This window comes from Streptopelia decaocto, assembly GCF_964273445.1.
Source record: "Streptopelia decaocto genome assembly, chromosome: 1".
In the NCBI taxonomy this organism is placed as follows: Eukaryota; Metazoa; Chordata; class Aves; order Columbiformes; family Columbidae; genus Streptopelia; species Streptopelia decaocto.
Genome location: NC_138663.1, coordinates 57,015,453 through 57,038,826, shown reverse-complemented (window position 1 = coordinate 57,038,826; position 23,374 = coordinate 57,015,453). Strand labels below are relative to the sequence as shown.

At 38.3% G+C, this 23,374-nt stretch overlaps 1 protein-coding gene across 5 annotated transcripts in view; it reads left to right on the top strand.

Annotated features, from left to right (window-relative positions):
- Positions 1–21,971, top strand: part of FRS2 (fibroblast growth factor receptor substrate 2) — a gene marked incomplete at its 3' end in the record, with an annotated part of 51,248 nt that extends 29,277 nt beyond the window's left edge. For 4 of the 5 annotated variants that reach the window (XM_082043671.1, XM_082043672.1, XM_082043674.1 and 1 more), the window contains 6 exons: positions 9,566–9,672; positions 12,154–12,245; positions 14,056–14,242; positions 17,320–17,478; positions 18,340–18,503; positions 21,021–21,971. In XM_082043671.1, coding sequence (XP_081899797.1) covers positions 12,180–12,245; positions 14,056–14,242; positions 17,320–17,478; positions 18,340–18,503; positions 21,021–21,971 — 1,527 coding nt within the window. In that variant the 5' untranslated portion in view covers positions 9,566–9,672; positions 12,154–12,179. The remainder of the gene's footprint in view (positions 1–9,565; positions 9,673–12,153; positions 12,246–14,055; positions 14,243–17,319; positions 17,479–18,339; positions 18,504–21,020) is intronic. The other variant, XM_082043675.1, reaches the window with a different exon arrangement.
- Positions 21,972–23,374: the final 1,403 nt, after the last annotated feature.

Here is a 23,374-nt window from a genome sequence, read left to right as displayed (position 1 = left end):
AAAATGATACCAAGTAAAATATAAGCGGTGTTTCTCTGGAAGTTTAGAGTAAGAGGATTGTTTTTTGGACTCAAACAAGGAATGTTGTTCCACATCCTCAGAAGGATTAATGGAAATGGTAGAGCAAAGAGCTTGTGTGTTCCTGTCCAAGATGTACGTGGATTTAAAAACTTAGAGTTTTTGAAATGTGCTGAGGTGAAGATTTGAAACTCCATTTCAGGCCACATATGTATTTATACACCTCTTGAATAGAGCAGTTGTGTCACCTAGTACCTGGATGAAATGTGTGATTACCTTTTATATAGCATTAGGATAGGTCAGAATGTGGGGTGCCACACCTCAGAATAAGGACGGAATGCTGGTTTTAAAATGTCATGCTAGAGTGAAGTGGAGAGGTGTAGGATCAGTGTCATAGATCAGTCTTGAATGTCATGAAGTATGTAAGTGTTGACACAACATCACTGCCTGCGGCCCTTCTCTCTGCTTGTCTAACTCAGCTGTTTAAGTTGGTCTTTAATCTTCATTTCTGCTGTAATTGTGGCAAGTAGAAGAGCTTTTCTGTCAGAATGAGCATGGTTTTTTAAGGTATTACTAGTGAACAGTGTTACGACAAATGTTTAACTAACTTACCTAAATTTGAGCATTTTGCGAAAATGATAACTTTTAAGGAGAACTGTAGAGAATTAATTTAATACTAACGTGCCATTTCAAAATTTTACATAGTGGCTCTTCAAGATCAGTTGGCAGTCCTGAATTTAAACAGACAAGGCTCCTAGATTTTGGTTTGGTTGGGTTTGGGTGCTTTTTTTTCTCCTGTGTTTTACATGGCATTGGGTATTTTTTATACAGCACCAAATCAAGGTGGGGTGGGGAGAAAGAAGCAAAAAGTTGCTAATGACTTTGAATCCAAACATACTGAAACACATACAGCAAAACAGACGGAATCATGAAGGAATCTGTGTGTTCAAAAGGGGGAGGAAGAAAAGGTAAGAAAGCAAGCCTCCTGTGAGGCTGAGGAGCAGGGGCTTGGCAGTGGCAGGAGGTGCTGCCGGAGGAATGTTGCTGAGGGAGCCGTTCGGCCTCCTCGCCCTGTGTTCGGAGGGCTCCGAGAGCGGCGCGCCGAAGCAGTAACCTTGTGTGCTGCAGCTTGTGTGTGGTTGCAATAATTTTGTTTTTACAGGAGCCAGAAGGCTTTACAGTTTAGCTTGGGTTTTGCCAGTTTTGTCTCCCCCTCCCCCTTGAAAACGGCTGAAGAGAGAAAAGGAGTGTACCTTTATTACTGTATTTTAATCGTAAGTCTGACAACATGCTCGTTTATTAAAAAGCTTGAGGTAAAACTTCACCTGCTAGCATAAGCGAAGTTAGAAACTAGATTCTGCAACTTCACCTCTACCATTTATAGTTGGTTTTCCGTAATTGCAGCCAGCGGCACCAAACTCTTTCTCAGCATGTTTAGTTTCTTGGATCTCCTTCATTGTCGTTTTTAACTCTGTTATGGTTTGTTAGCACTGTTGTTTTTTCATTCTTTTAGTACTTAAGCACCTTCAATATTAATTTTCTTAGTAATTGTTGCCAAGTGGATGAAGGGCAAGGATTATGTCTGACATTAGTGGAGCTTGCTTTACAATTAAGATGCCATCTCCCCAAAATGCATTTGCTGTTTCGGGGTGAGTTGTTATTATGCTGTTGTTTACCAGACTATGCAATGCAAGGGCCCTCCAGGACACCTGAAAGGAGTTGGTTTGAAGGATGGCAGCACACGTGGGCAGGCAAGGAGAGTTTTTTTTCTGTATTTCTCAGGGGTTTCTTGCTGTTCTGCTGAATGCTTATATCCCTTTAAACTGCTGTGTTTCCATGGGAGAGCGTTCCAGCTCTGGCACCTCTTACGTCTGTTCTGTCTCCAAATGTTAAAGTGAATTAGTCAGTCTTTGCTGATGTACAGATTTCGCACCCCCCACCCCCACCCCCCGCCGCCAAATAATTATAAAGTGAAGAGGTCCTTTTTGTGGCCATTGGGGGAATGAGGCTCTTGGAGCTGACCACACTCAGTAATAACTAGTTCAAGGCAAATGCTTTATTTTGATGCTGCATCTCTTATGTGCATGTGAGGTCTGGTACGTGGGAGTCCCGTGTTCCAGAAACCTAAGTTTTGTTTTCCAGTTGAAAGAACTTGGCTTCATGGTAGTGAAGATATGCTAGCCAAAATAAATAGAAGGTCAAAGTATGGGCTATTTTAAGTCCTAAGTAGGATACCAGGATTCTTAAATCATATAGAATTTGCCACCATGGATTACATCACAACGCTGAAGACGCAGGATTTGCCACATCAGATAAAATGATTATCCATTTAAGTCCTTCTTTTAGTTAGTGATGAGATGGGCAGTATTTGGCTACCAGCAAAATTCAAAGGACAGATTTCAGTACCTTTTCTGCCTTCTTCACCTATCTTCTGGAAGGAATAAAATGGCAATGAACCAATCATTATTTTACTCAGTAACATTTTTCCTACATGGTAAGTTGGTTCATGTGTTTATTAGTCTGCTTGCTGTTTCAAATGCCTGTAGGACTTCTGCTTTCATTCAAAAGCTGTTTTTTGTGCAGAAAAATTAAAGCTGCTTTGCTGTAGTGACAACTCTGGTTAACAAGCAGAGGATGTAATCAGTTACTTAGAAATTGTCTATATATAACCTGAAACACTCAGATTTCTACTCTCAGCTTGTACTTAATCTTTGAGGTGATGGTATCTAGGTGAAATTATTCCATGCTCTAGAATAAGCGTTAGCATCAACAGCGCTCCAAAACCGAGCTGAGAAAATTACTTATCATAATGTATCTGTAGGGATTTGACTGTGCTTTTCTTCAAGTATTTCCAATTGTGAGAGTTTAAAGAGGAGAAAGATGTACTGGAATGAGCTTCAAGGAGGGGCAGGTTCAATGCTGTGTGGCTCATCATGGGGCAGACAGAAAAACAGAAACCAGAAGTTGAGCGGAGTTACTAGCTTTCGAAGGAATTGAGTATGTAAGCTTCAGGTTTTGCCATAAGAAGATTTCAGGGTGGTAAAGGTAGTGCAAATCTCGCCATCATTTGTGGTGAATTTTTAAATAGAGGATTTAACTCACAGTTCATGCAGTATCTCTTAAAGTATGTGTTCCCTCTGACATATTAGGTCATCAGTGTTCTTCATGAAGGATCTAGAAAAATAGGCTGCTTTATAAATTGCACCTCAGCCTTGCTGCTTATATTTTTGCAGGGTGGGAATTCACTGTTAAATCTAATTACACTGGCTGTAGTCAAATATCAAGAAATATTTAACATGGTAATGCAAGGGTGGAAATCATGAAACATGAAGGATGTAAAATCTGAAATGAATCAATTTATAGTTAGTAGTATTCTGTAAAAATCACAGAGGAAAAATAGGTCCTTAAGGAAAAAGTATGGGAGAGGGAGAAAGAAAAAAGTAAGTTGCAGAGAGCAGTTTCTATCTGTAAATGTTTGACATTGTTTCTGTATACTGAAAGCCATAAAAAGAAAAAAAAACCCAAACATTGATTTCTTTTAAAACAGAAGACAAGATATCCATAACATTCCTATAAGAAGCCACTGATCCAATTGTAATGAAATTAGGTTTCTTGTTTTGAATAGGTCACCTCTTGCCAAGTCTCTTGTGGTGTGAGATTTGTCCTGCAGCACTTGCCAGGCAGGTGTCATGATGGAGGCTGTAATACCCACTCTGAATTGGGGATGCTGCTTCTTTGAGCATCTGTATAAATGTAAACCTCCAAACACTTGGGGGATGAGAATTTTGAACTTTGAGAGGAAATTGTCAAAGTTAGTTTTTCCTATTTCAAGGTGTTCAGTTGCCTAGCAAGTTATTTGTGATGTCTACTGCTACTGTCTATTGTAGATGCAATTTAGACAACCAGAATTTGAACTCTGTTTCTTACATACCAAATGGAAAGAGGTCAGTCTCTGTGGGGTGAAGGCATTGATTGACAGTGTTCAGGTTACTGACCTAAAATACAGGATGAATCTGGTGCCATACTTCAACAATAAAAACCTTTCCCTAGGTTTTCTTTCACACAGGAAGAATTTAATAGTAATAGTTTTGAGGAGAATAATGTTAATTTTTAAGGAGTTTTATAAGAGGTGACAATATTAACATGCTTGGAGGAAGGGAGAATGGGGAGTTTTACTTAATGCTGAGCAAGATGTGCATATTTTTATATAGCTATTAATAATTTGCCATTGCCATAACTTCTGATAATTCCTGAACTCCAAGGCATCAAGAGAAACAACCCTTGGCACAATTTGAGTTTGAAATAGCATGTAGAGTCTGTTCTTTTGAAGTTTTAAAGGAAGAAAATGTGCTAGCCACTTCTAAATTTTCTAGCTCACACACACACTGGTTTCAGCAGAATACTTTTTTTTGTTTTTAAGTAACAGTCATCTTCTCATAGATGTATCTCATGTTCCCAAATAACTTTAATGTTTAAAAGGCCAGAGAGGGCCCCAGGCAATAAATTGAATTTATTTCATAGAAGGCAGTTATGATATTGAAACCTTCCTGGGCTCGGTACAGATGACAACCATTACATTGTCTGTTCCCTCCACACCCTTCCCAAGTATTGGACTTTTCCCTTGCAAAAACTTAAGAGTTTTTCCAGAAGCTGTCAAGTACAACTAATTCCTCTCCCCTCTACACCCCCCTCCCATTTTTTTTTTTGTTTACTGGATTTATTACCAAGTATTTATTATCAAGTTAAGAAAGAAGCAGGTGTTGAAACAATTCATAGAACTTGCATTCTAAGAGTGTGTTAATAAAACTTTAAATTGAATTCAGTCTCTTTGTTTGTTCTTTGATAGTAAACAGCTGTGAGAACCCAATTCTGTAGTTCTGAAATACTCAAGTATTATAGCGTTGGTGCAGCTGAAAAAAATCCTAAATTGACTTAATTTTTACGCTTTCTGAATTTTAATGATTCATTTCAGTGTTGGTATAAAGCACGGCTGGCTAACTTGCTTCAAGCTTAGGTAAACCGTGGGTAACTCTTTACAATGTTTATGGAACACATTTTGAGAAATGTATTTTAGGAAGTGGCAGAGTTTAAACTATGAGCGTAAACATCCTTGTGTTGTTATTGAGGACAAAAGAAATATGAAGTCTTGGGCAGTTTCAAATTTTAAATATAATGAATGGTTTGAACAATATTATTCTACTCAGTATGCTAAATAGAATTGTTAAAATAAATTAATGAAAAAGGTGAAATACTCCTGATTTTGATTTATTCATCTGTCAATAAGTTTGCAAGTTTAATATACCTCCAAACCTCAGCATTTCTGTTGGTTTGAGTTTTATCATAACTGCTTTATTTCCACAGAAATTGATGTTAAACCTAGAGGGTTTGATAATGATTTTTTTCTTCTACTCTACATTTTAAACTAAATATTTAAATAAGAGTAGGAAGTAAGAGTGCACAGGAGTTTGGTGTTCTAGTGATTTGGATTATGATCTTACTTTTTTATACCATAGGCCAGACAAAAACCAGAATCTTTGAAAATGGTGGATGCTTATGCTTCAGGATTTTAAAAGTAGACAGAATCTTCCAAATGGAGTGACTTAGAATATTATAGGCAAACATGGTAGTAGAAGTGTGTGTTTATATAGTCTAGCTGTGGTGCAAATATTATGAATTCTTGATACTATGCTTGATAATACACTAACAAATAGATGCAAGTGCTTGTTAGCCTGAGTGTGAACAATCTGCCACGGGCAATTAATCTATTTACTCCATTAGATTAATGGATCTTTCCAGATACTACAGTTTCTGGAGGAGGAAAAATTCCCAATCGTATTCTTAACAACCTAAAGTTCTATTAATGCACTTCAGTATATTTTGTACTTGTAGGTCTGAGAGGATGACATATCCAAGATCTAGTAATGTGGCAGCTAGTGGCTTGAAAGGCTACTTTTTCTTTCAAAGAGAATATGTGGAAAAGATCAGTTAACAGACAAGGTACCTTTGCTTCTCCCTGCCTCTTCTGAGGTTTGCTATGGTTTGGGGTTTTTCCTTCCCTGATTTTTAAAAGATATGGGCTATAAATTAACGCATACTGAAAATATCCTCCAGAGTTAATGTTTGATTCTGCAGCCAAAGCATGCAGAACATAGTGAATGCCACTTTCTAGATCAGCTGTGCAACTGTGAGCCCACTTTAATGGGGTGACCAGTTACCATGAGTGAAAAGAGAAGTTGCAGCTTGTCCACATGGCCTTTATTGCAAATGTTAGAGTTTCTACAAGCTTTTGACTTTTTAAAAAAATTTATTTTAAAAAGGTACCTACTGTGTTTACACTGGTGCCTTGTCTTCCTTGACTTTTCAGAGATAAGCATAACTTGTTGCCACTGCTTAGTCTATAAGGGAAAGAGATGTGTTTTACTTGACAAAGCCAAATAATATATCTTACTGAAGTTATGGCAGTTCCTAATTTTCACTCCTGTTAACAAGGTTTAGATAAGGGCTGGTCCACATTTGTCTTGCCTGGGATTTTTACCTTGCAATGCCCTAATGAATGTGTGTTAGAGAGAAGCAGAAAATACTCTCCATCCCCTTCCCCCTCCTTGCTTGACTGGACCCAACCACCACTGATGCTTCATGAACGGGAAATTGCAGCTCCTAAATTTGACATTGTAGACATAACCGAAACTATTAATTTTAGGGGTTATAACTGTGAAAATGTCTACTTCTCCTTGTATGTGTAAATTTGAGCAAATATTTTGCAATCTGGGAAGATTTAAGAAAATCCCAAACAGAGTAAATAGCCAACTTGTAATTGGAAACAACTGGTTGGAGATTTTTCTTATTGCTTTACATTTAAAAGAAGTTAGGTGCTGTGAATTCGTGTGCTTTCTTTTATCCATTAAAAACTCTGTTTAAGATAATTTAAGAATTATTCTTAGCTCACTGAAACAGGCTAGTCTGCTTTAGGTAGCCAAACCATGTGAAGGTTTTAAAACTTTGGTAGAAAAATATCAGGGTAAAAACCCAGTGCAAACACACCTGCATTAGTGTAGCTTGCCTGTGGAAATGTTTGATTTTATTATTTTTCTAATGACTACCTGCAAGATTCCCCCAGATTGAGTGGGTCAGGCTTTCTGCTTCATCTTTCCTTTCTCCTGTCCTGAAGGTTTTAGAAGGGAGTTTAGTAATCTGAGTAAATTCCAGTAACTAGCCCCAGGGGTTAGGCTTTCTGAACACTGGGCAGAGGTGACTAAGGCTGTGATTCTGTTCCCAGCTGGTCCTGGCACTTGCCAGACTCTCTGCTGTGCTGGGTTGGTGTGCTAAGACAACAAAAATCTAACCTGGCCAAAAAACAAATTAGACAATACCAGCTAGATTGGGTAGGGCTGTCACAGAACCAGAACCCGTGTGTGGTGCAGAGGGATAGATCTTTAATAGAACTGTCTACAACTTTGTCCAAGATCAATAAAGCTTATGGCGAAAGGGCAAATGTATTACATGAAGGGCTGGTGACTTGCTGCAAGTTCCTGATGCTAAATACCACTTATGCACAGCAGAGAATCTTTATGTTAAGTATGTGTTTGTAAATATACATATCCATCAAACAGTTCAATAAGGTTATCCTCTGTACCTTCGTGAAATCTAGGTTTTAGTTTCAAGTTAAATACTTTTTTTTAAAAGCTCTTATGACACTGCACTAAAAAAATGTGCTTAGTCTGTCATCCTTTTTGGTTAACTAGGAATGGCTTTATTGGGTCAGGCATGAAGCATCAGTTTGTCTAGGATCCTGTTTCTGACAGTAAGTAGTAAATTCTGACAGCCAATAGTAAATATATAGGGAAGGGAATAGTAAGGAGGAGTGGTTTAAGATCATTCTCTAATACCCTTCTAAGAATCTGCAGTTTAGAGACTTTTTGAGCCAGATGTGACATCCTTGAGTTTAAAAGCTCTTCATGGATATATATATATATATATATCTGAACCACAGATATAATATGTATTTCTTTCTTTGTATTTGTCCAGTTACTTTCTGAATCTTTAAATTTTTGAACTCATTCCCACAAGACATGGATGACAAAGTTTAACTACATACCATGTGCAAAATCGACTTTTGTGGTGTTTGTTTTGGTTGTGTGTGTGTGTGTGTTTTTGTTTGTTTTCCAACCTACTCCTTATTAATGTCAGTTGCTGCTCCCTAGAGCTTGCATTTGGAAAATAGTTGGGCTTTTTTTATCTTTTCCATGTCACCTATAATTCAGTACTCATAATTTCTGTGCCCTGTGTGGTCCTTTTTTGCATGCTGAGCACTTCTAGTAGCATATTTCTGGTTTTACTGTATATTTTTTATGGGGAAGTCATGATTGCATAAATTAATACATATGTGGATGCACTGTGGATTCATTCAATATAATTCTATTTCTGTTCCGACGCTTCTTTCTGAGCAGTTCTGCTTCATGTGCTTTATGATAATTATTGAGCTAATGTTTTCACTGAACGATGTGACTCCATGACTGATCTGTCTTCCTGACAGACAGAGCTCCTTTGCTGGGTATATTATTTTGCATTTACCAGTATTGAATTTATGCTATTCTCTTGCACAATCCCTCCATAGTAAGAACATTCTGCAACCCTTACAGTGATGGGGCCTGGGATGAGCTTGGGACTACGTTACACTTGATACTACACAGAAGAGTGTTTTAGTTTCCCAAAGTGCTTTTAATCCAAGTCCAAGGCAGAGGATAGCAGATGAATACAAAGAATTCCAGCAGCCTTGATAAGCAGAGCTGTAGTGATCTCAAACATGTTGGCACTGACCTCCTGAAAGGCTGATAAGGAAGGCTATTAAAGCCCATTTTAGCCCTTCTCTTGAGTTCAAGAAGCAGCCTCAAAGGAAACACCAAGTGCTTGTTCGGCAATTTTACAAATGGAGAATGGAGGCTGCCAACTGTCAGCCTGATGGAAGCAGGAGTTGAACTTGCAGTGGTAAATGTGAGAGGAGAGCGAGTATGAGAATGATTGGGGCAGGGGGGCTGGGGAAAGGTGAAATCAAGCAATTTATGGTTAAAGTCATGCAGCAAGAATCATGAGAGGGAAACAAAGAAAGGGTGAGGTGTTAGCCGTACAAGTCGGCATTGGTATACGTTCAGCAGGAGAAGCAAGAGGGAGTTAAGCAAAATTGGATGTATTCTATTTGCTGTGGTTTGGTTGATATGTGCTAAAGAGAATCGGAACTTTGCATCTGTCATGTCCACACACTACATTGGGTAAAGAGTGAGTAGAGGATGAGTAGAGTTGCCAGTGTGATAGGCTACACTGCAGAAAGGGACACCAGATTATTTTCTTCCAAGACCAGATAGACAGTAAAATGCTGGGAAAGCTCTATGAGATCTGTTTATTGTCTGCAACTCCACTTAAGATGCACTCTGGTCATGAAGACCTCACTTGACATAGTATTGCTAAAATATAAAAAACATATGTATTTTGATTAGTTTACTAACTGGCATCTTAAACCCAAGAAAAAACACATTTTTATGTACTCTTCTAGTTCTAGGTCCAATGATTAGTTCTGTGGCAAGACAGCATGACACTTTGAAGTATGACAGAAGCCCTGATGCTGCAGCAGAGCCTGGGAATATTAATGGCCAAATCTAGGTGAGTGATTTTTAACTCTACCAGTTCCCTACCTATTTAATTTCTTCTTGTTAGCCTTGGTTCACATCTCTCCTTTGAAGCAGCATTACAGTTCTTGGTTTTCTGAACTATTACCGTTAGAGACCGTTACTAGAGACAAAATAACGAGCTTTTATGATTATTGATCACATGCCCTTTCTTTGTTGTTCTTGGGATACAGTAGCTATATTTCCTACGCCTTCACATACTACATATTTTCACTTGCATCTCTAGTGATTTCTCCTAAACTGCTTCACAGTAAGTTGTCTCTTTGAGTTTGCTAGCACCTGCCTCCAGCAGATTCGATCAGTTATCTTTTTGCCAAATGCAAAGGAAATCATGATGCTGTAACAGCATCCTGCTATGTAGTTTTGTTTCCACTTTGTCAAAAGGTTTTGGGAGGTTTAAGATTGGACTTTATTAAGTGTAAGCATCTGTGCTTGAAGGCTAATAGAGGCTTCTGTTTTGCCACACTTGAGTGCTGTATGGAACAGAGCTTGAAAAATCTTAGCTGCAGATTTATATTATATTTGTTGTTAATCTGCATTGCAGCTATTTTCACATTTTGCTGTCTTGAGCGGTGTATTCTCAGAATGAAGAGGGTAGCATGTGAATGTTACTGTAGTGAGGAATTGTTGGGTGCCAGGGTAGGAAATTAGTAATAGATGTCCTTAGCTGTGTATCTATCTTTCTAAATAAAACAGGCAGAATTCTTCAGGGGAAAAAAATGGAGTAGTTAAAATAACCATGAAATGTATGTGTGAAGACTCTTAAAAGTAGTTTATAATTGAGAGACTGAGAAAATTCAGGACCTCTCATCACTTTGCAAAGAAACACTTGTGTGTAGCATAGCTCTCTGCAAGAGTAGAAACAAACAACCAACCCTCCAGTTCCATGTTGAGTTAGGGGAAAAAAGCTCTGTCATATTAATGCATGTTTTCATGTTATGGCCGGGAATGACATTAAAGAATCCATGATTTTGACTGAGTCTGTCTCTTTGTTACTGGATTAATCCAAGCCATGCTGTTACTCTTTCTGTTCAAGTTCTCAATTGCACCTCTGCAGATTTGTGCAGATTTATCCAGTCTCTAGAGCAGCAGCATTGCTTTTGGGTGGCTTTTCTTGTCAAGAAGAGGAGAAGAGCTAGATGTGCTTCCTTCTGTTTCTTGCACCTTATTTTTCAGCAGACTAAAGAGCTACTTGGATACTGCCATTGCATGCTAATAATACAAATGCCTGTCTAGAAAGCAAGTCCCAGTTTTCTTCAAGTGACATCTGATGTTTTTTCCCTTTTAGTCAGAAAAAGTTATTAACCAGTTCTGTCTTCCTTCTTCTTGATTCCTAATATGTCTTCTTTTGACTTACTAGCTCTCTTTCAGGATTTTGCCCCACTTTCCATTTGTGTAGTGGAAATTTTAGTTCTTATCCAACACCAAGGTCATATAAATGGGTTTTCTTTTGCCTCATATTCTTATATTTAAGAAATACAAAACTTACTACCTTCTACAAGGTGGTAGAGGGAGGAGAAGCAAGTTGTGAGATTTGGTTCTATGAACATTTTCTCGTACTGTTTTATGAAAGTTTTGCCATACATAAAAAAATAGATGAAAATGTCAAAAATATCAGATGTGTATTTTTTGTTTCCTTAATTTAGCCATGCTGTTCTGTGTTGGTTGAATATTTTACTGTTTTATGGCAAACGAAATACACTGTGTAACACAATCCAAACCTTAATAGAAACAAAAAACCCCAAGTTTTAAAATATTTGCGTTGAATGTGGATTTTCTTTTTCCTTCCCTGGACTTTGATTACATAGTTTTATGTACATTGCTATATGGGAAGCATTTAAAAGTGGAAGCACAGAGAGCCTCACTGCACAGCTGCCAGCACAGGGCTGCCTCCAGGCCTGGAACGCCTCCATGCTCCCCTGCAAACCAGCCCTGGAGCTGCCAGAGCCAGGGAGCCTTTCAGGAGCACCGTGCTGGCTGCTTGTCTTGCCTCCAGCAGCCCAGGGCTTGCGTGGGCCTCATGAGGGCTGTGCTCCTCAGTTTAAGCTTGGGGAGTGCTCGTTCAGATGGAACCTGAGTCAGGTAGTTGCCTTGTATAAAGGCCCTAATTTAGGAGATGAGAATCGCCCCCAGTAAGTTTTTGGGTTTTGTTTTCCACCAAGCTGCTACCATGGGAATTAAGGTGACAACTCAAACTGGTCTGTTTGGTAGTAACGTCAGGTTGAATTATGGTAGGACTTACGCAGCTTGGTGTTGTTGCCCCTTCATGCCAAATCTAACTTCACTGTTTAAAAATACTTGTAATATTAAGTTTATTTTTTAATTACTTGTCACTGCAAAATTCATCATGAAGACTTGTAATTTCAGAGAGCAATTTGTGTTGGGTTGTTTTGTTGATGATACTGTATTTTTACTTAACTAAATAATCATTTTTAATTTTTTGTATCCCCTTTAGACATCACATGGTCTTCTAAAGAAGTCATGGGTAGCTGTTGTAGCTGTCCAGATAAAGAAACTGTCTCAGATAACCATCGAAACAAGTTTAAGGTAAGCAGCTGACATGGTATGCTCTGAACTATTTTGTTGTTTTCTTGCAGAGTAGGTCTGTGGTGGAAAAAAAATAAATGAAAATAGGGTGAGCATTACTGAACGGTTAAAACATGGCACAGTTGCAGATGTGTCTGTGGCTACAGGTTTCTCTTGCCCCTTTGAGAAATACTCTCTTACCAGCAGTGACAGGAATTCTCTAGACAGTCTGGGTTTTTTAATGACAGTTTTAATCTTCAGGAAGGAGAAGAGGCCCTGTGCTTTGGGTCCATCTCCATGTCAGCTGGTAGGGCCCAAGTAAGTGGTGTTGCCTCTGGAAGGTTATGGAAGTTAGGAAGGGAGTCGTAAGCATTAAGGGGAACTGTGATTATGAGCCTGGATATGGGGTCAGCAATGGAAAATTTTAGGACTGCTGATTTTACTTGAACATCACTACTGACTGTAGCATTTTGAGAACTTTTATCCTTTACTTGAAGAAATTTTATTGATAAACATGCTTCTGTCTCTTACATCTCTGGAATTTGTAAGCTTGTGAACACTTGTTCATGTGCTTAACATGCTTAATGTAAAGCCGCTGACGTCAGTGACTTTAAGTAAATATACCTTTGCATAGTCACACAAATAAGATTTGCTTCTGTGCTCCAAACTGTCTCTGTGAGTTGGCAAATGAATGTAATGCTTCCATGGTGAAAAATGATTCATGTGTTGCCTTAGGGCAACACTGAAATGAGCTTTAAAGCCATGGGAATTTCTGGAAATGTTTAATATTATCAGTACAAAAAGCTGAAGGATAGAGTATTTTTCTGGTTTCTTGCTTTTTATGCATTTGACATCACTTTGTGTAACTAGTTCCTATTTTTTTTTCTCCTCGCAGAATTTCTCTATTGTTGGTGTGGGTTACTGATTTAGCAGCAGGGGGGAGTAGATGAAATAATGTAATTTGCAAAATGAAGAAAGTTGGCGTAATCCTCAGTGGCAGATGAAACTATTCCTAAGTCTTTTCAATTTACTAGGTTTCAAGTTGTCTCTTGAAGGAGTAACATTAATTGATACCATAGGGAAGATTTTTTGATAGCCTTTTTATTGGGTAAGAAAGAATCCCACTAGAAGAGTATTGTGAGATAAGATACATGCAGAGGAAATACACATTGTCCAAATTCCATGAAAGATGTGGATGACCTCCAACTGGTTGAAAAGCAGAAAGAATAAGAGTTTAAGCTTTATACACATGTTTTCATGCCAGATAACCATAGGGTATTTGAATTATTTGTTGATGTTAAAAAGGCAGGAAAAAAAATCTAAAACGGTGTGGTGATTCAGCATAGTGCAAAGCTATACAGGTATGTGAAGGGAGCTTTATCTTGGAGCCCCTTATCCTTTTTCATTCCTTTTCCCAACTGTAAGTGGGGTTATATGACAAAGCAAATATTTATTTTAGGGATGGGGCTCTGAAGGATTCCATTAGCTGGGGTATGCCTTATCTGTATGGAAATACTAGAATACGTACATAAAGCCAATTCAGAAAAAACCCCAAACTTATGTATCTCTTCTATTTAAAATTTTTCCTCAGATTTTACAACGATGTTATGCAGTCTCATTCATATTGCTTTAAAATGTCTATTAATTCTGTGCTGGGGGAGGAAAGGAACTGGTTTGGTGAGGTTTGTTTTTTTTAAGACTTTTACCTTAAGGATCATAACTCATGCCGCAAGGCAGATGAAGCACATAGGTGAAACATTAACATTATTAGTAATGGTATTGGTGCTCAAAAGAGTCCTTACCTAATGCTATTTAACTTCTCTTTTTATAGGTCATTAATGTGGATGATGATGGTAATGAACTGGGTTCTGGCATAATGGAGCTTACAGATACAGAACTAATTTTGTACACCCGTAAAAGGGACTCTGTAAAATGGCACTACCTCTGTCTCCGTCGCTATGGCTATGACTCAAATCTTTTCTCTTTTGAAAGTGGCCGAAGGTGTCAAACTGGACAAGGTATGTGGAATTTTTGCATATAAAGCTTTTTGGTGGTGGAAGATGTTTTAAAAAAGTACGTTTACCTGTTCTTTGGCAAGGTTTATAAAGGCTATAGTTTGAATGTGGTTTCTGAAAAGAAAAAAGTAAGTTACCTTATGACGAATGGTCTTACGGTAAAATCAGGATTTGAGTTGCACGTAATTTTCGGCATTGTCAGTCTGGAACACTTCATGTATGTGTGGATACTTCTGGTCAGCTTGGGAGATGGTTTTGACAGGGAGATTCTCCTACCTTAGGGGCTGACTTGACTTTTGGGGAGGAGCAGTGAAACCTGAAACTGTGGAGGAATCTCCTCAGAATTCAAAGAAATCTCTGTTTTTAGATTCTTAAAGGACTGGAGCATTGGCATGGGCTGAATGTTCCTACCCTTCAGTAACACACTTGGGTTTCATCTTCGTCCTAAAACAAATGCCACTTTCATTTCTATCAGTGACATAATTCTCAAACTTTGACACATTTTTCTATGAAGTGTGTGAACTCCAGCTACGCTCAGTTATTTTCTGTGTGGCTTTAACTGGGAAAAGGTGGTTACCTTTCCAGTTCCCAGATCATGCCTGCCTTGCCCAAGGTTGGCTCCCAGTGAGAAAATTGAGGCTTTTCTCTCTCCTCACTGCAGTGCTGAGGAAATAGCTGTTTTGGCTGAAGTCTCTGCCTCTTTTTGCATCTTTCTGCCTTGATGTAGCTGTGTGTAGTTGGAATTCTTATGGTTCATTTTCTTACAGTTTTTTTAGCATTTACTAGTGGTTTTATCAATAATGGTATCTAGCAATTGCATTTTTTTAAATTTCACTGTAAAAAATCAGGAAGTTGAAAGCACTTGATAATAAACAATCTTCATTATCCAAGCAGAGGTAAAGACAGGTGTGTTTTGTTTTGTTTTTTAATAAGAATTTAGGAGGCATTCTGAGCTCATCTCCTAATGAGAAATAGAGATATTTTCAAATGTGGTATACTCCATACTAAACTAACTTTTCAGACTTCTAAGAAGAAAGCAATAAACTTTGTTTTGAAGAAAATCACTTTATTTGATTTTACAGGTTTAATTTACTGCTGCTTCTAAACACATAAAATAGATACTAATAAAATTCCATTGAAAATACTATTTTGAAGGTTCTTTTCCATGGCCTATTAGCACATCTGCAAATTTTTCCACCAAGTCTAATGGACTTCCCTGCTTCCCTCCTGTTTGTTAATAGAGAAGATTAAGCAGGCTGTGTGAGCAGCAGCCCTTTCCTCCCTCTTTTGTTTCTTGCCTGCCTTATGTAATATTAAAATACTGTGAATATTGAGAAAAAAAAGAAATCTGGCAAAAAATGTTCTCTTTGCTTCCATTTTGCAATGGAGCATTGTTCCTCAGACCTACACTGGCTTTTGTGGGCACAGTTGCAAAACTTAATCTTCACTTGGTGAGATGACTGAGAAGTTTTTCATTTGAGAATACTCTCAATACTGCCCCACAACTTTACCGATTGCATGAGCCAACATTCTTGTTTGTGTTTTCCATTTAATCTCAAATTATATCTATTGATAAGTTGTCAGAATGCACTGATGGCGAAACATTGAGTTTGTGCTAGGTATTAAAAACGTTCAAGACATGTTTTGGGCGCACAGCTAATAGATAATTCAGGACAGAAAACTTGGAGGAGCTGGTGTGTCAGCATATTGTGTAAGGGACAGATCACATTGTATTTAATGTGACTGTATTTAATAAAAATGAAGGTTTCATCAAGTTGTTTTTGCTTGCAGTTTCAGTGCCAGTTTGGTTCATCTCATATTTTAAGGAATCAGCAATTTGGAATCACTTTTTTTAAACAAAGGGATAAAGGCAGCTGAATTTCTCAGAAACATACTGGGAGCTTTTTAAAGCTTGTGAACCTTTTTTTCTCCCTTAAGAATTAAGTATCCAGTGTGAATTTTCAGAAATAATAAAAAAGTTAGGTGTGGAGTATTGCACTTGAGCTGGATCATGAGTTGGGGACATGTAGCAGAAGCAGCTCTACAGCTGCTGTGTTGCAAGCATGAAGCTTATTCACTGCACCAGCAGAATACTAATTGCTGAGCATCATTCCTCTTAGCCCATTTGGTATCTTCCCAGCTGCTTTTTTATGAACTTCTGCCATGTGAAGCATTTCTCCTGGTTCTGATCTGTCACAGTTCTGCATCCTTAAATAAAGATACAATAATAGTAATTGCCAGCATATTATCATAATTGCACTTAGAGAACAAACTATATGGGTAGGTAGTTTTTAGTAAAGAGTGTTTTAAGACTGTAATACTCACTTGAAAAAATGAGCACCTGCACCCACGGTTAACAAGCATGTCAACTTTAACTTCATGCTTTCAATGGAAGAATAATCCAAAGCTGCGACTTTGCTGGTGAGGGTAAGTTGGGGCGCTCCCTGCTGTTTCAAGGCAAAGTGGCACAATACACACGCAAAATAGATGGTATTGCTGCTAACTTTGTGTTCTGTGTTTATCCTTTAGCCTAAAACTATTAGTTTGTTGCTGTCTGTTTCACACAGTTTGTCTTAGTAGCTTTTCATTTTAATCTTCTTAAAGAAACTAAATTTTACCCAGTGTTTAAATCCTTCTTTCCAGTTGTGCAGGTTTCTTATTTTTATGGTAATTTAATAGAAATTGGTTTAAAAAACATGACCTTGTAGCACCACAGTAGTTTCACTTAAATATATATATATATTTAGCAGGTATCCTTTATATCCGCTTAAAAAAGAAAAAATCTTGCCCTGTTGTTTGTTTTGGTTTGGTTTTAACCCCTGATTGAGCACTCAAAACTTAGTTTTGATTTTAACTGAATCATTTTTCTAATTTAACTTTTGGTGCATGGGAATCTTATTCTTCAAAGGTTCCTAGAATAATTTTGTGTGTTTTGATGCAATTAAAATTTCTTAACGTTTTTGCTTCTTTAACAGGTATTCATTACATGGATTCCAGTCTTATTGTTTGAAAGTTATATACGTTTTAAGGCATGTTTCTTATGTTAAAGGATTTTGATTTTTTTTCTTGTGTACTTATAGGAATCTTTGCCTTTAAATGTGCACGTGCAGAAGAGCTATTTAATATGTTGCAAGAGATAATGCAGAATAATAGCATAAATGTGGTAGAAGAACCAGTAGTAGAAAGGAATAATCATCAAACTGAGTTGGAAGCTCCAAGAACCCCTCGAACACCTACCAGTAAGTATGGTTACACTGTCAGATGACATACCTGAATGTAATGTGCTACTTGGCTTTAAATTAGTTTCCTTTTTAATTACTTGAAGATTTAATGCAAATTAAATGCTATTTTCAGCTAAGAGGCTAATTACCAGTAATGCATTCTCTTGAGGTACTTGCTGAGGATTCTCTTTTGACAATCTTAAGTCTGGGGAACAAAATTGCCATCGTCAAGTTATTCAGCTTTAAGAAATAAGTTTTGGGAACTTAGTTGTTGCATAGGAATGCACTGCTTTAGTGCACACATGTTGAGTTGCTTTATCACCATATTTTACTTGTAGGATTTCTGAGAAATGTTAATATTGGGCGATATTCCAACCTTTTTATTAGGAAAAAAAGTAATGGTAATATCACTTGTATAGTGGTTTTGCAATCTTTCTTTTGCTATGGGTAGATGGATGAGTAGAGTGAAGGCCTTGTAAAAATACCAGAGGATTTTAAGTAATCCCAGGCATATGGCTTGATATTTGAAATTAGGAATTCCAGGTTATTATTTCAGGGAAAGCTTCGGTAAATAAGTCCCTGTTTGTTAGGGAAGCATGTTGTTAATGGTACAAGAAGTTGAACAGGGAGTTTACTGGGAGGACTGTGGTATGTAATACACCTAGATTTCAGCGGTTGCTTCAGATGTTTCCTAGTAAATACTGGGATGCTATACTCTGCCATTTGCTTTCCTTTTCTTTCCCCTCAGCAAAACTGAGTCTATTTTACATATTTTAATTTCTCTTTTGTGAATCATAAATGAAGATATAAAGCATCTTACTTATATGCAGTAAAATGTCCTATTTTAATATGTTTTTGCTTGTTTTCTAATTGAATCAGCTCCTGGGTTCAATGCACAAAGTTTACCTAACGGCTATCCCAGATACCCATCTTTTGGAGACGCTTCATCGCATCCTTCCAGCAGACATCCTTCTGTCGGAAGTGCACGCCTCCCCTCTGTTGGTGAAGAATCAACACATCCTTTACTTGTAGCAGAGGAGCCAGTGGGTATTTTTTTTTCCCCCTTATATAACTTAGGTTCTACAGTAGTTCAGTTTTTTTCTAATGCTTGTTCTGTATGCTTTCATTTGTGTTTATCAGTAGTAATGTATTTCTATAACACGCTAGCTACCTCAGAATAGTATTTGCTTTGCATCTTTAAAATTATACTTTGTAGCATGGCTTGTTGAGGAAGAGTAACTATTTTAAGTTGCTCTTCATATTTATATACAAATAAAGATATAGAAAGTTTGCATAGACTCTTCAACAATTTCCATAATGATTTTTAAACACATAAATTATGCTTTTTGCATATAAGTCTACTATTTCGCAAATAGAAATCATGGAATAATTTAGGTTAGAAGGGACCTCTAGAGTCCTCTAGGTCAAATTTTAAAGTTAGATGTGGCTGTACAGAGCCTTGTTCTGTCATGCTTTGAGCCTTGTGTTCCAGTGTTTGAGCACTTTTGGGAAAGTTTTTCTCCCTAATATGTCATCATTTTTTTTTTTTTTCCTGTTACAGCTGTTGTCCGTTGCCCCTTAGCTTTTTGCTGAACATAAGCTATTTGGTTTATTTCTGTCAAGGAGAAAATCTGGAACTCCTGTTGGCAGAATCACAGAATGGTTGAGGTTGGAAGGGACCCCTGGAGATCATCCAGTCTAACCCACCTGCTAAAGCAGGGTCACCCAGAGCAAATTGCACAGGAATGTGTCCAGGGGGCTTTTGAATGTCTCCAGAGAAGGAGACTCCACAGCCTCTCTGGACAGCCTGTTCCATGGCTCTGGCACCCTCACTGAGAAGAAGTTTCTCCTCATGTTTAGGTGGAACCTCCTGTCCTTCAGTGCGTGCCCATTACTCTGTTGTTGGGCACTACTGAAAAGAGTCTGGTCCTGTCCTCTTGACACCCACCCTTACATCTCCAAAAAGAGTCTGGCTTTGTATTTTCTTTATCTATTAGGAAGCTGAAAACAGCTATTAGTGTTTTTCCTGACCTTCTCTTAAGACTGAACAAGGATGCTTCTCAGCTTCTCCTTGTATGCTCCAGCCCTTCTAATCATGGTCCTCCACTGGACTTGCTCCAGTATGGTGATGTCTGTCTTGTGAGACTGAAGCTGGGCTCCCCAGTGCAAGTGCTGAATTGACGGTAATAATCACTTTCTTTAACCTACTGGTGGTGCTTTTGCTAGCACAAAACAATGCACATTTGGTTTTCATTGCTGCAAGGGCACACTGCTGACTCCCATTCAACTTACCATCCACCTGGACACCTGGTGCTTCTCTGCAAGGCTGTTTTCAAGTCCATTGGTGCCTAGCCTGTGCTGTTGGTGGCGTTCCATACTAGGCACTGGACTTTGCCTTTTCTGTTGCTGAACTTCATGAGGTTTCTATGAGATCAGTTCTTCAGGCTGCTGAGATCCCTCTCAGTGGAAACCCTACCAATCTGGGATAGACTGAAAACTTTCAGGTGGTCTGTTCTATCTCTTCATTCAGGTTGCTAATGAAAATGTTAGTCATGTGTAATAAAATGTAACGTGGTTTAGGAAGACTCCCATGTGTCACAACAAACAGTGTTGGAAACGGGAGAAGGTAACCAGAGCAAAGTGCAGTGAGTTGTCTTATGGGAAGGGATTTGTTAGGAGCCCCCACAGAAAGAGTGAAAGTGTTATTGTTGGAGTTATTGAAGAGTAAATGAGTTTAAAGTATCAGTGTAGGAGTCACATGAGCTGCAAATAACACTTCAGCTTATAGAGCTTGACAGAGAAGTTGGTAAAGTTAGATGACTGTTGCTATAAAATACTACTTTTGCTGTTTGGGTATCCAGATATAGAATTAAAATGTAGAGAAGGAATCCATTACTCCAGTCCTTCCCTTTCAGCTTGTGTTGATCCACCGTGGGAACTTGGAGGGATAAACTAGTGGTGTATTTATGCCTTTCTTAGTGGCATCTGGTGCCAACTCCTGCTCCTTTTTAATTCTGAGTGCCACAGTTCATACGGAATTGTGTATTTTTCTACTTCAGTTTTTAAATGGACCATAAATTTCCTTTGTGGTGTGGAAATTACAAAGATAAATTTAGCCAAAGTGACTATTGTCATTGTTTTGGAAAGTAGACAGCAAAGTAGAGCCCTGCATCACTGATTTGTCCAAGTGATCTAATGAGTTAAGTTGGAGCAGCCCAAGGTTTCCCTGACCAGAGCTGGAATAGACCCTGAAAAGCTGTAACTAGGACACAACTGAGATAAAATAATTATTAATGCAGTATGTAAATTCTGTTCTTTTGTTAGGATAATGTTAACAAAACCAACAACAAAATTTCAGGGGGCGAAAAACCCCAAACCAAACTGTGCACAGTTCCGCAAATTTGAGAGGCATGACCTTTGCTTTTAAACAGCCGTTATCACAAGATTTGGTTTTCAGGTATTTTTATTAGAGAAGTAGGGAGTTAAGGAAAGCAATTTGGAGGGGAAAAAAAGGTGCAAATAGCATTTGAATTGCATTTTTTTTTTTCTTCCCCTTTCAGGTGCATACTTACGTCAACACTACTGGGGTACAAGAGGAAAGAAAAAATCGATCAAGTGTGCATGCGCCACTGGAGTCAAAGCTTTCCAACACTGAGACAACTAAAGAGAAAGAAGACCAGATGTGTACTGATGACAGAGATGCACAGGTTCTCCTGGAGCCTGAAGGAGTCAAGTTTGTTTTAGGACCAACACCTGTTCAAAGGCAGTTAATGGAAAGAGAGAAACTGGAGCAACTTGGGAGAGACCAAGTCAGTGGCAGCAGCACAAACAACACTGAATGGGACACAGGGTACGACAGCGATGAACGTCGAGAAACACCATCTGGTAATAAATTGGTGTATGAAAATATAAATAGGTTATCAATCCCTAGTGCCTCAGGGGTCAGGAGAGGTCGTTTGACATCAACCAGTACTTCAGACACCCAGAACATTAACAACTCTGCTCAGAGGAGAACTGCACTGTTGAACTATGAGAACTTGCCATCCTTGCCTCCTGTTTGGGAAGCCCACAAGCTGAGTAGAGATGAAGATGACAGTTTAGGACCAAAGACCCCATCTCTGAATGGCTATCACAATAACCTAGATCCAATGCATAATTACGTCAATACAGAGAATGTAACAGTACCAACAAGTGCTCATAAAGTAGAATTTACACGACGTCGGGACTGTACCCCAACAGTCTTTAACTTTGACATTAGGCGTCCAAGTTTAGAACACAGGCAGCTCAACTACATACAGGTTGACTTGGAAGGTGGTAGTGACTCCGACAACCCTCAGACTCCAAAAACCCCCACCACTCCACTTCCGCAAACTCCAACCAGGCGCACAGAGCTGTATGCTGTGATAGACATTGAAAGAACTGCTGCTATGTCAAGCTTGCAAAAAGCACTGCCCCGAGATGATGGTACTTCTAGGAAAACTAGACATAACAGTACTGACCTGCCTATGTGAGCCTGGGAAGCATTAAATCATTTGCACCTTTTGTGAAGTTTATAAAATTCAAGATGCAAATACTTTGCATTTCTTAACACTAACGCCTTTTATAGACTAATAGAACTTTTTCTGCATACTTCATGTACTTGTCTAACTAAAGGGAATTAATGTAGAGCAAGTATTCATTTAGGTAACACTATTTCATTCTACAGTAGTAGTAATTACTGCATAGCAGCATCACCACCTTTCACAGTGCCTCTTTAAATTGATTAGTCTGAGTGACATGCCAGTTTTGAATTTATAAATATTCTGGTCTGGTGCCTATACTCGTTAATGGCATTTATAACACTTTTTAAAGCCTCTTGATATGTGCATTATTAGCAGGTAAACCTCAATCATTCAAGGTATCTATCTTATGTTCATTCCTCATTGAAGTGTCTCCGCCAGGATGAAATGTGTGTAATGCATTAATTCACTCAGTTTGACGTACACAAGATATATTGGTTCATCTCAAGGGATATAGACACCACACCTTTTTTTGTCTGTGTTTGGTTGTTTGCCTTTTTTTTTTTAATACCGCATGGGCAAGAAGGCCTCTAATTCCCAATAGTTTTCTTAACTTGTGTGACATTTGAGAGGTCACATTGAAGTTCATTGATCAGAGCTATAAATGCATCTAAACTCAGCCTTAAGCTTCTTCCGCTAGAAGAGAATTCTGAGTGGCATATCAAGTTCCCTGTGAAATCTGACAGAATTTTAATCTGAGTGGTGGTTTTTGTTTCTGTTTTTTGTGAAGGAATTCACAGGTTGGCTGTATGAATTAAGGCTCTCTTGTCATTTCTTAGTTAAGTGTGCCTTCCTTTCTTTGCATTTGTGTGTTTCTTTTTTATCTGTTCAGTAATGTCCTGTTTTAAAAGTAAAAATTTTGTACATAGCTTTAATTATTGTTCAGGGTCATTTATGTGTTTGTCTTACTCTCCACATTTGACAGACTCTTGAAGGTCAAATGGTTGTCTTTGTCCAGTGTTCTACTTGTTTTATGCCTGACAGAAATACCCCAGCTCTCCAGCAGCATGCATTATTGCACAACTGGAAAGGTTTATTATGCAGTTATTGTCTTCCTCTAAAGCATCAGACACAGGTTACACGGGAGGCAGGGTACTGGACTTGATAGTTCTTAAAGAAAATTGTGCATTCTAGCAATGTGCATCCATAGTCGATAGTATACTTTAATTTAGAAAGATATGTACTAAATTATCTGAAGGTAGTATTATCTACAAGCGTACTTCTATTCCTTTTGCAGTTGGTGAACTTGGTTACAATGATGGCTGCTCAGTGTTACAGGTACATCCAGGTAGAATGTTGTTTGTTGAATATGCCAGATGCACCCTTAGCAGAAGTTTTGGGGTTTGTTTGTTTTG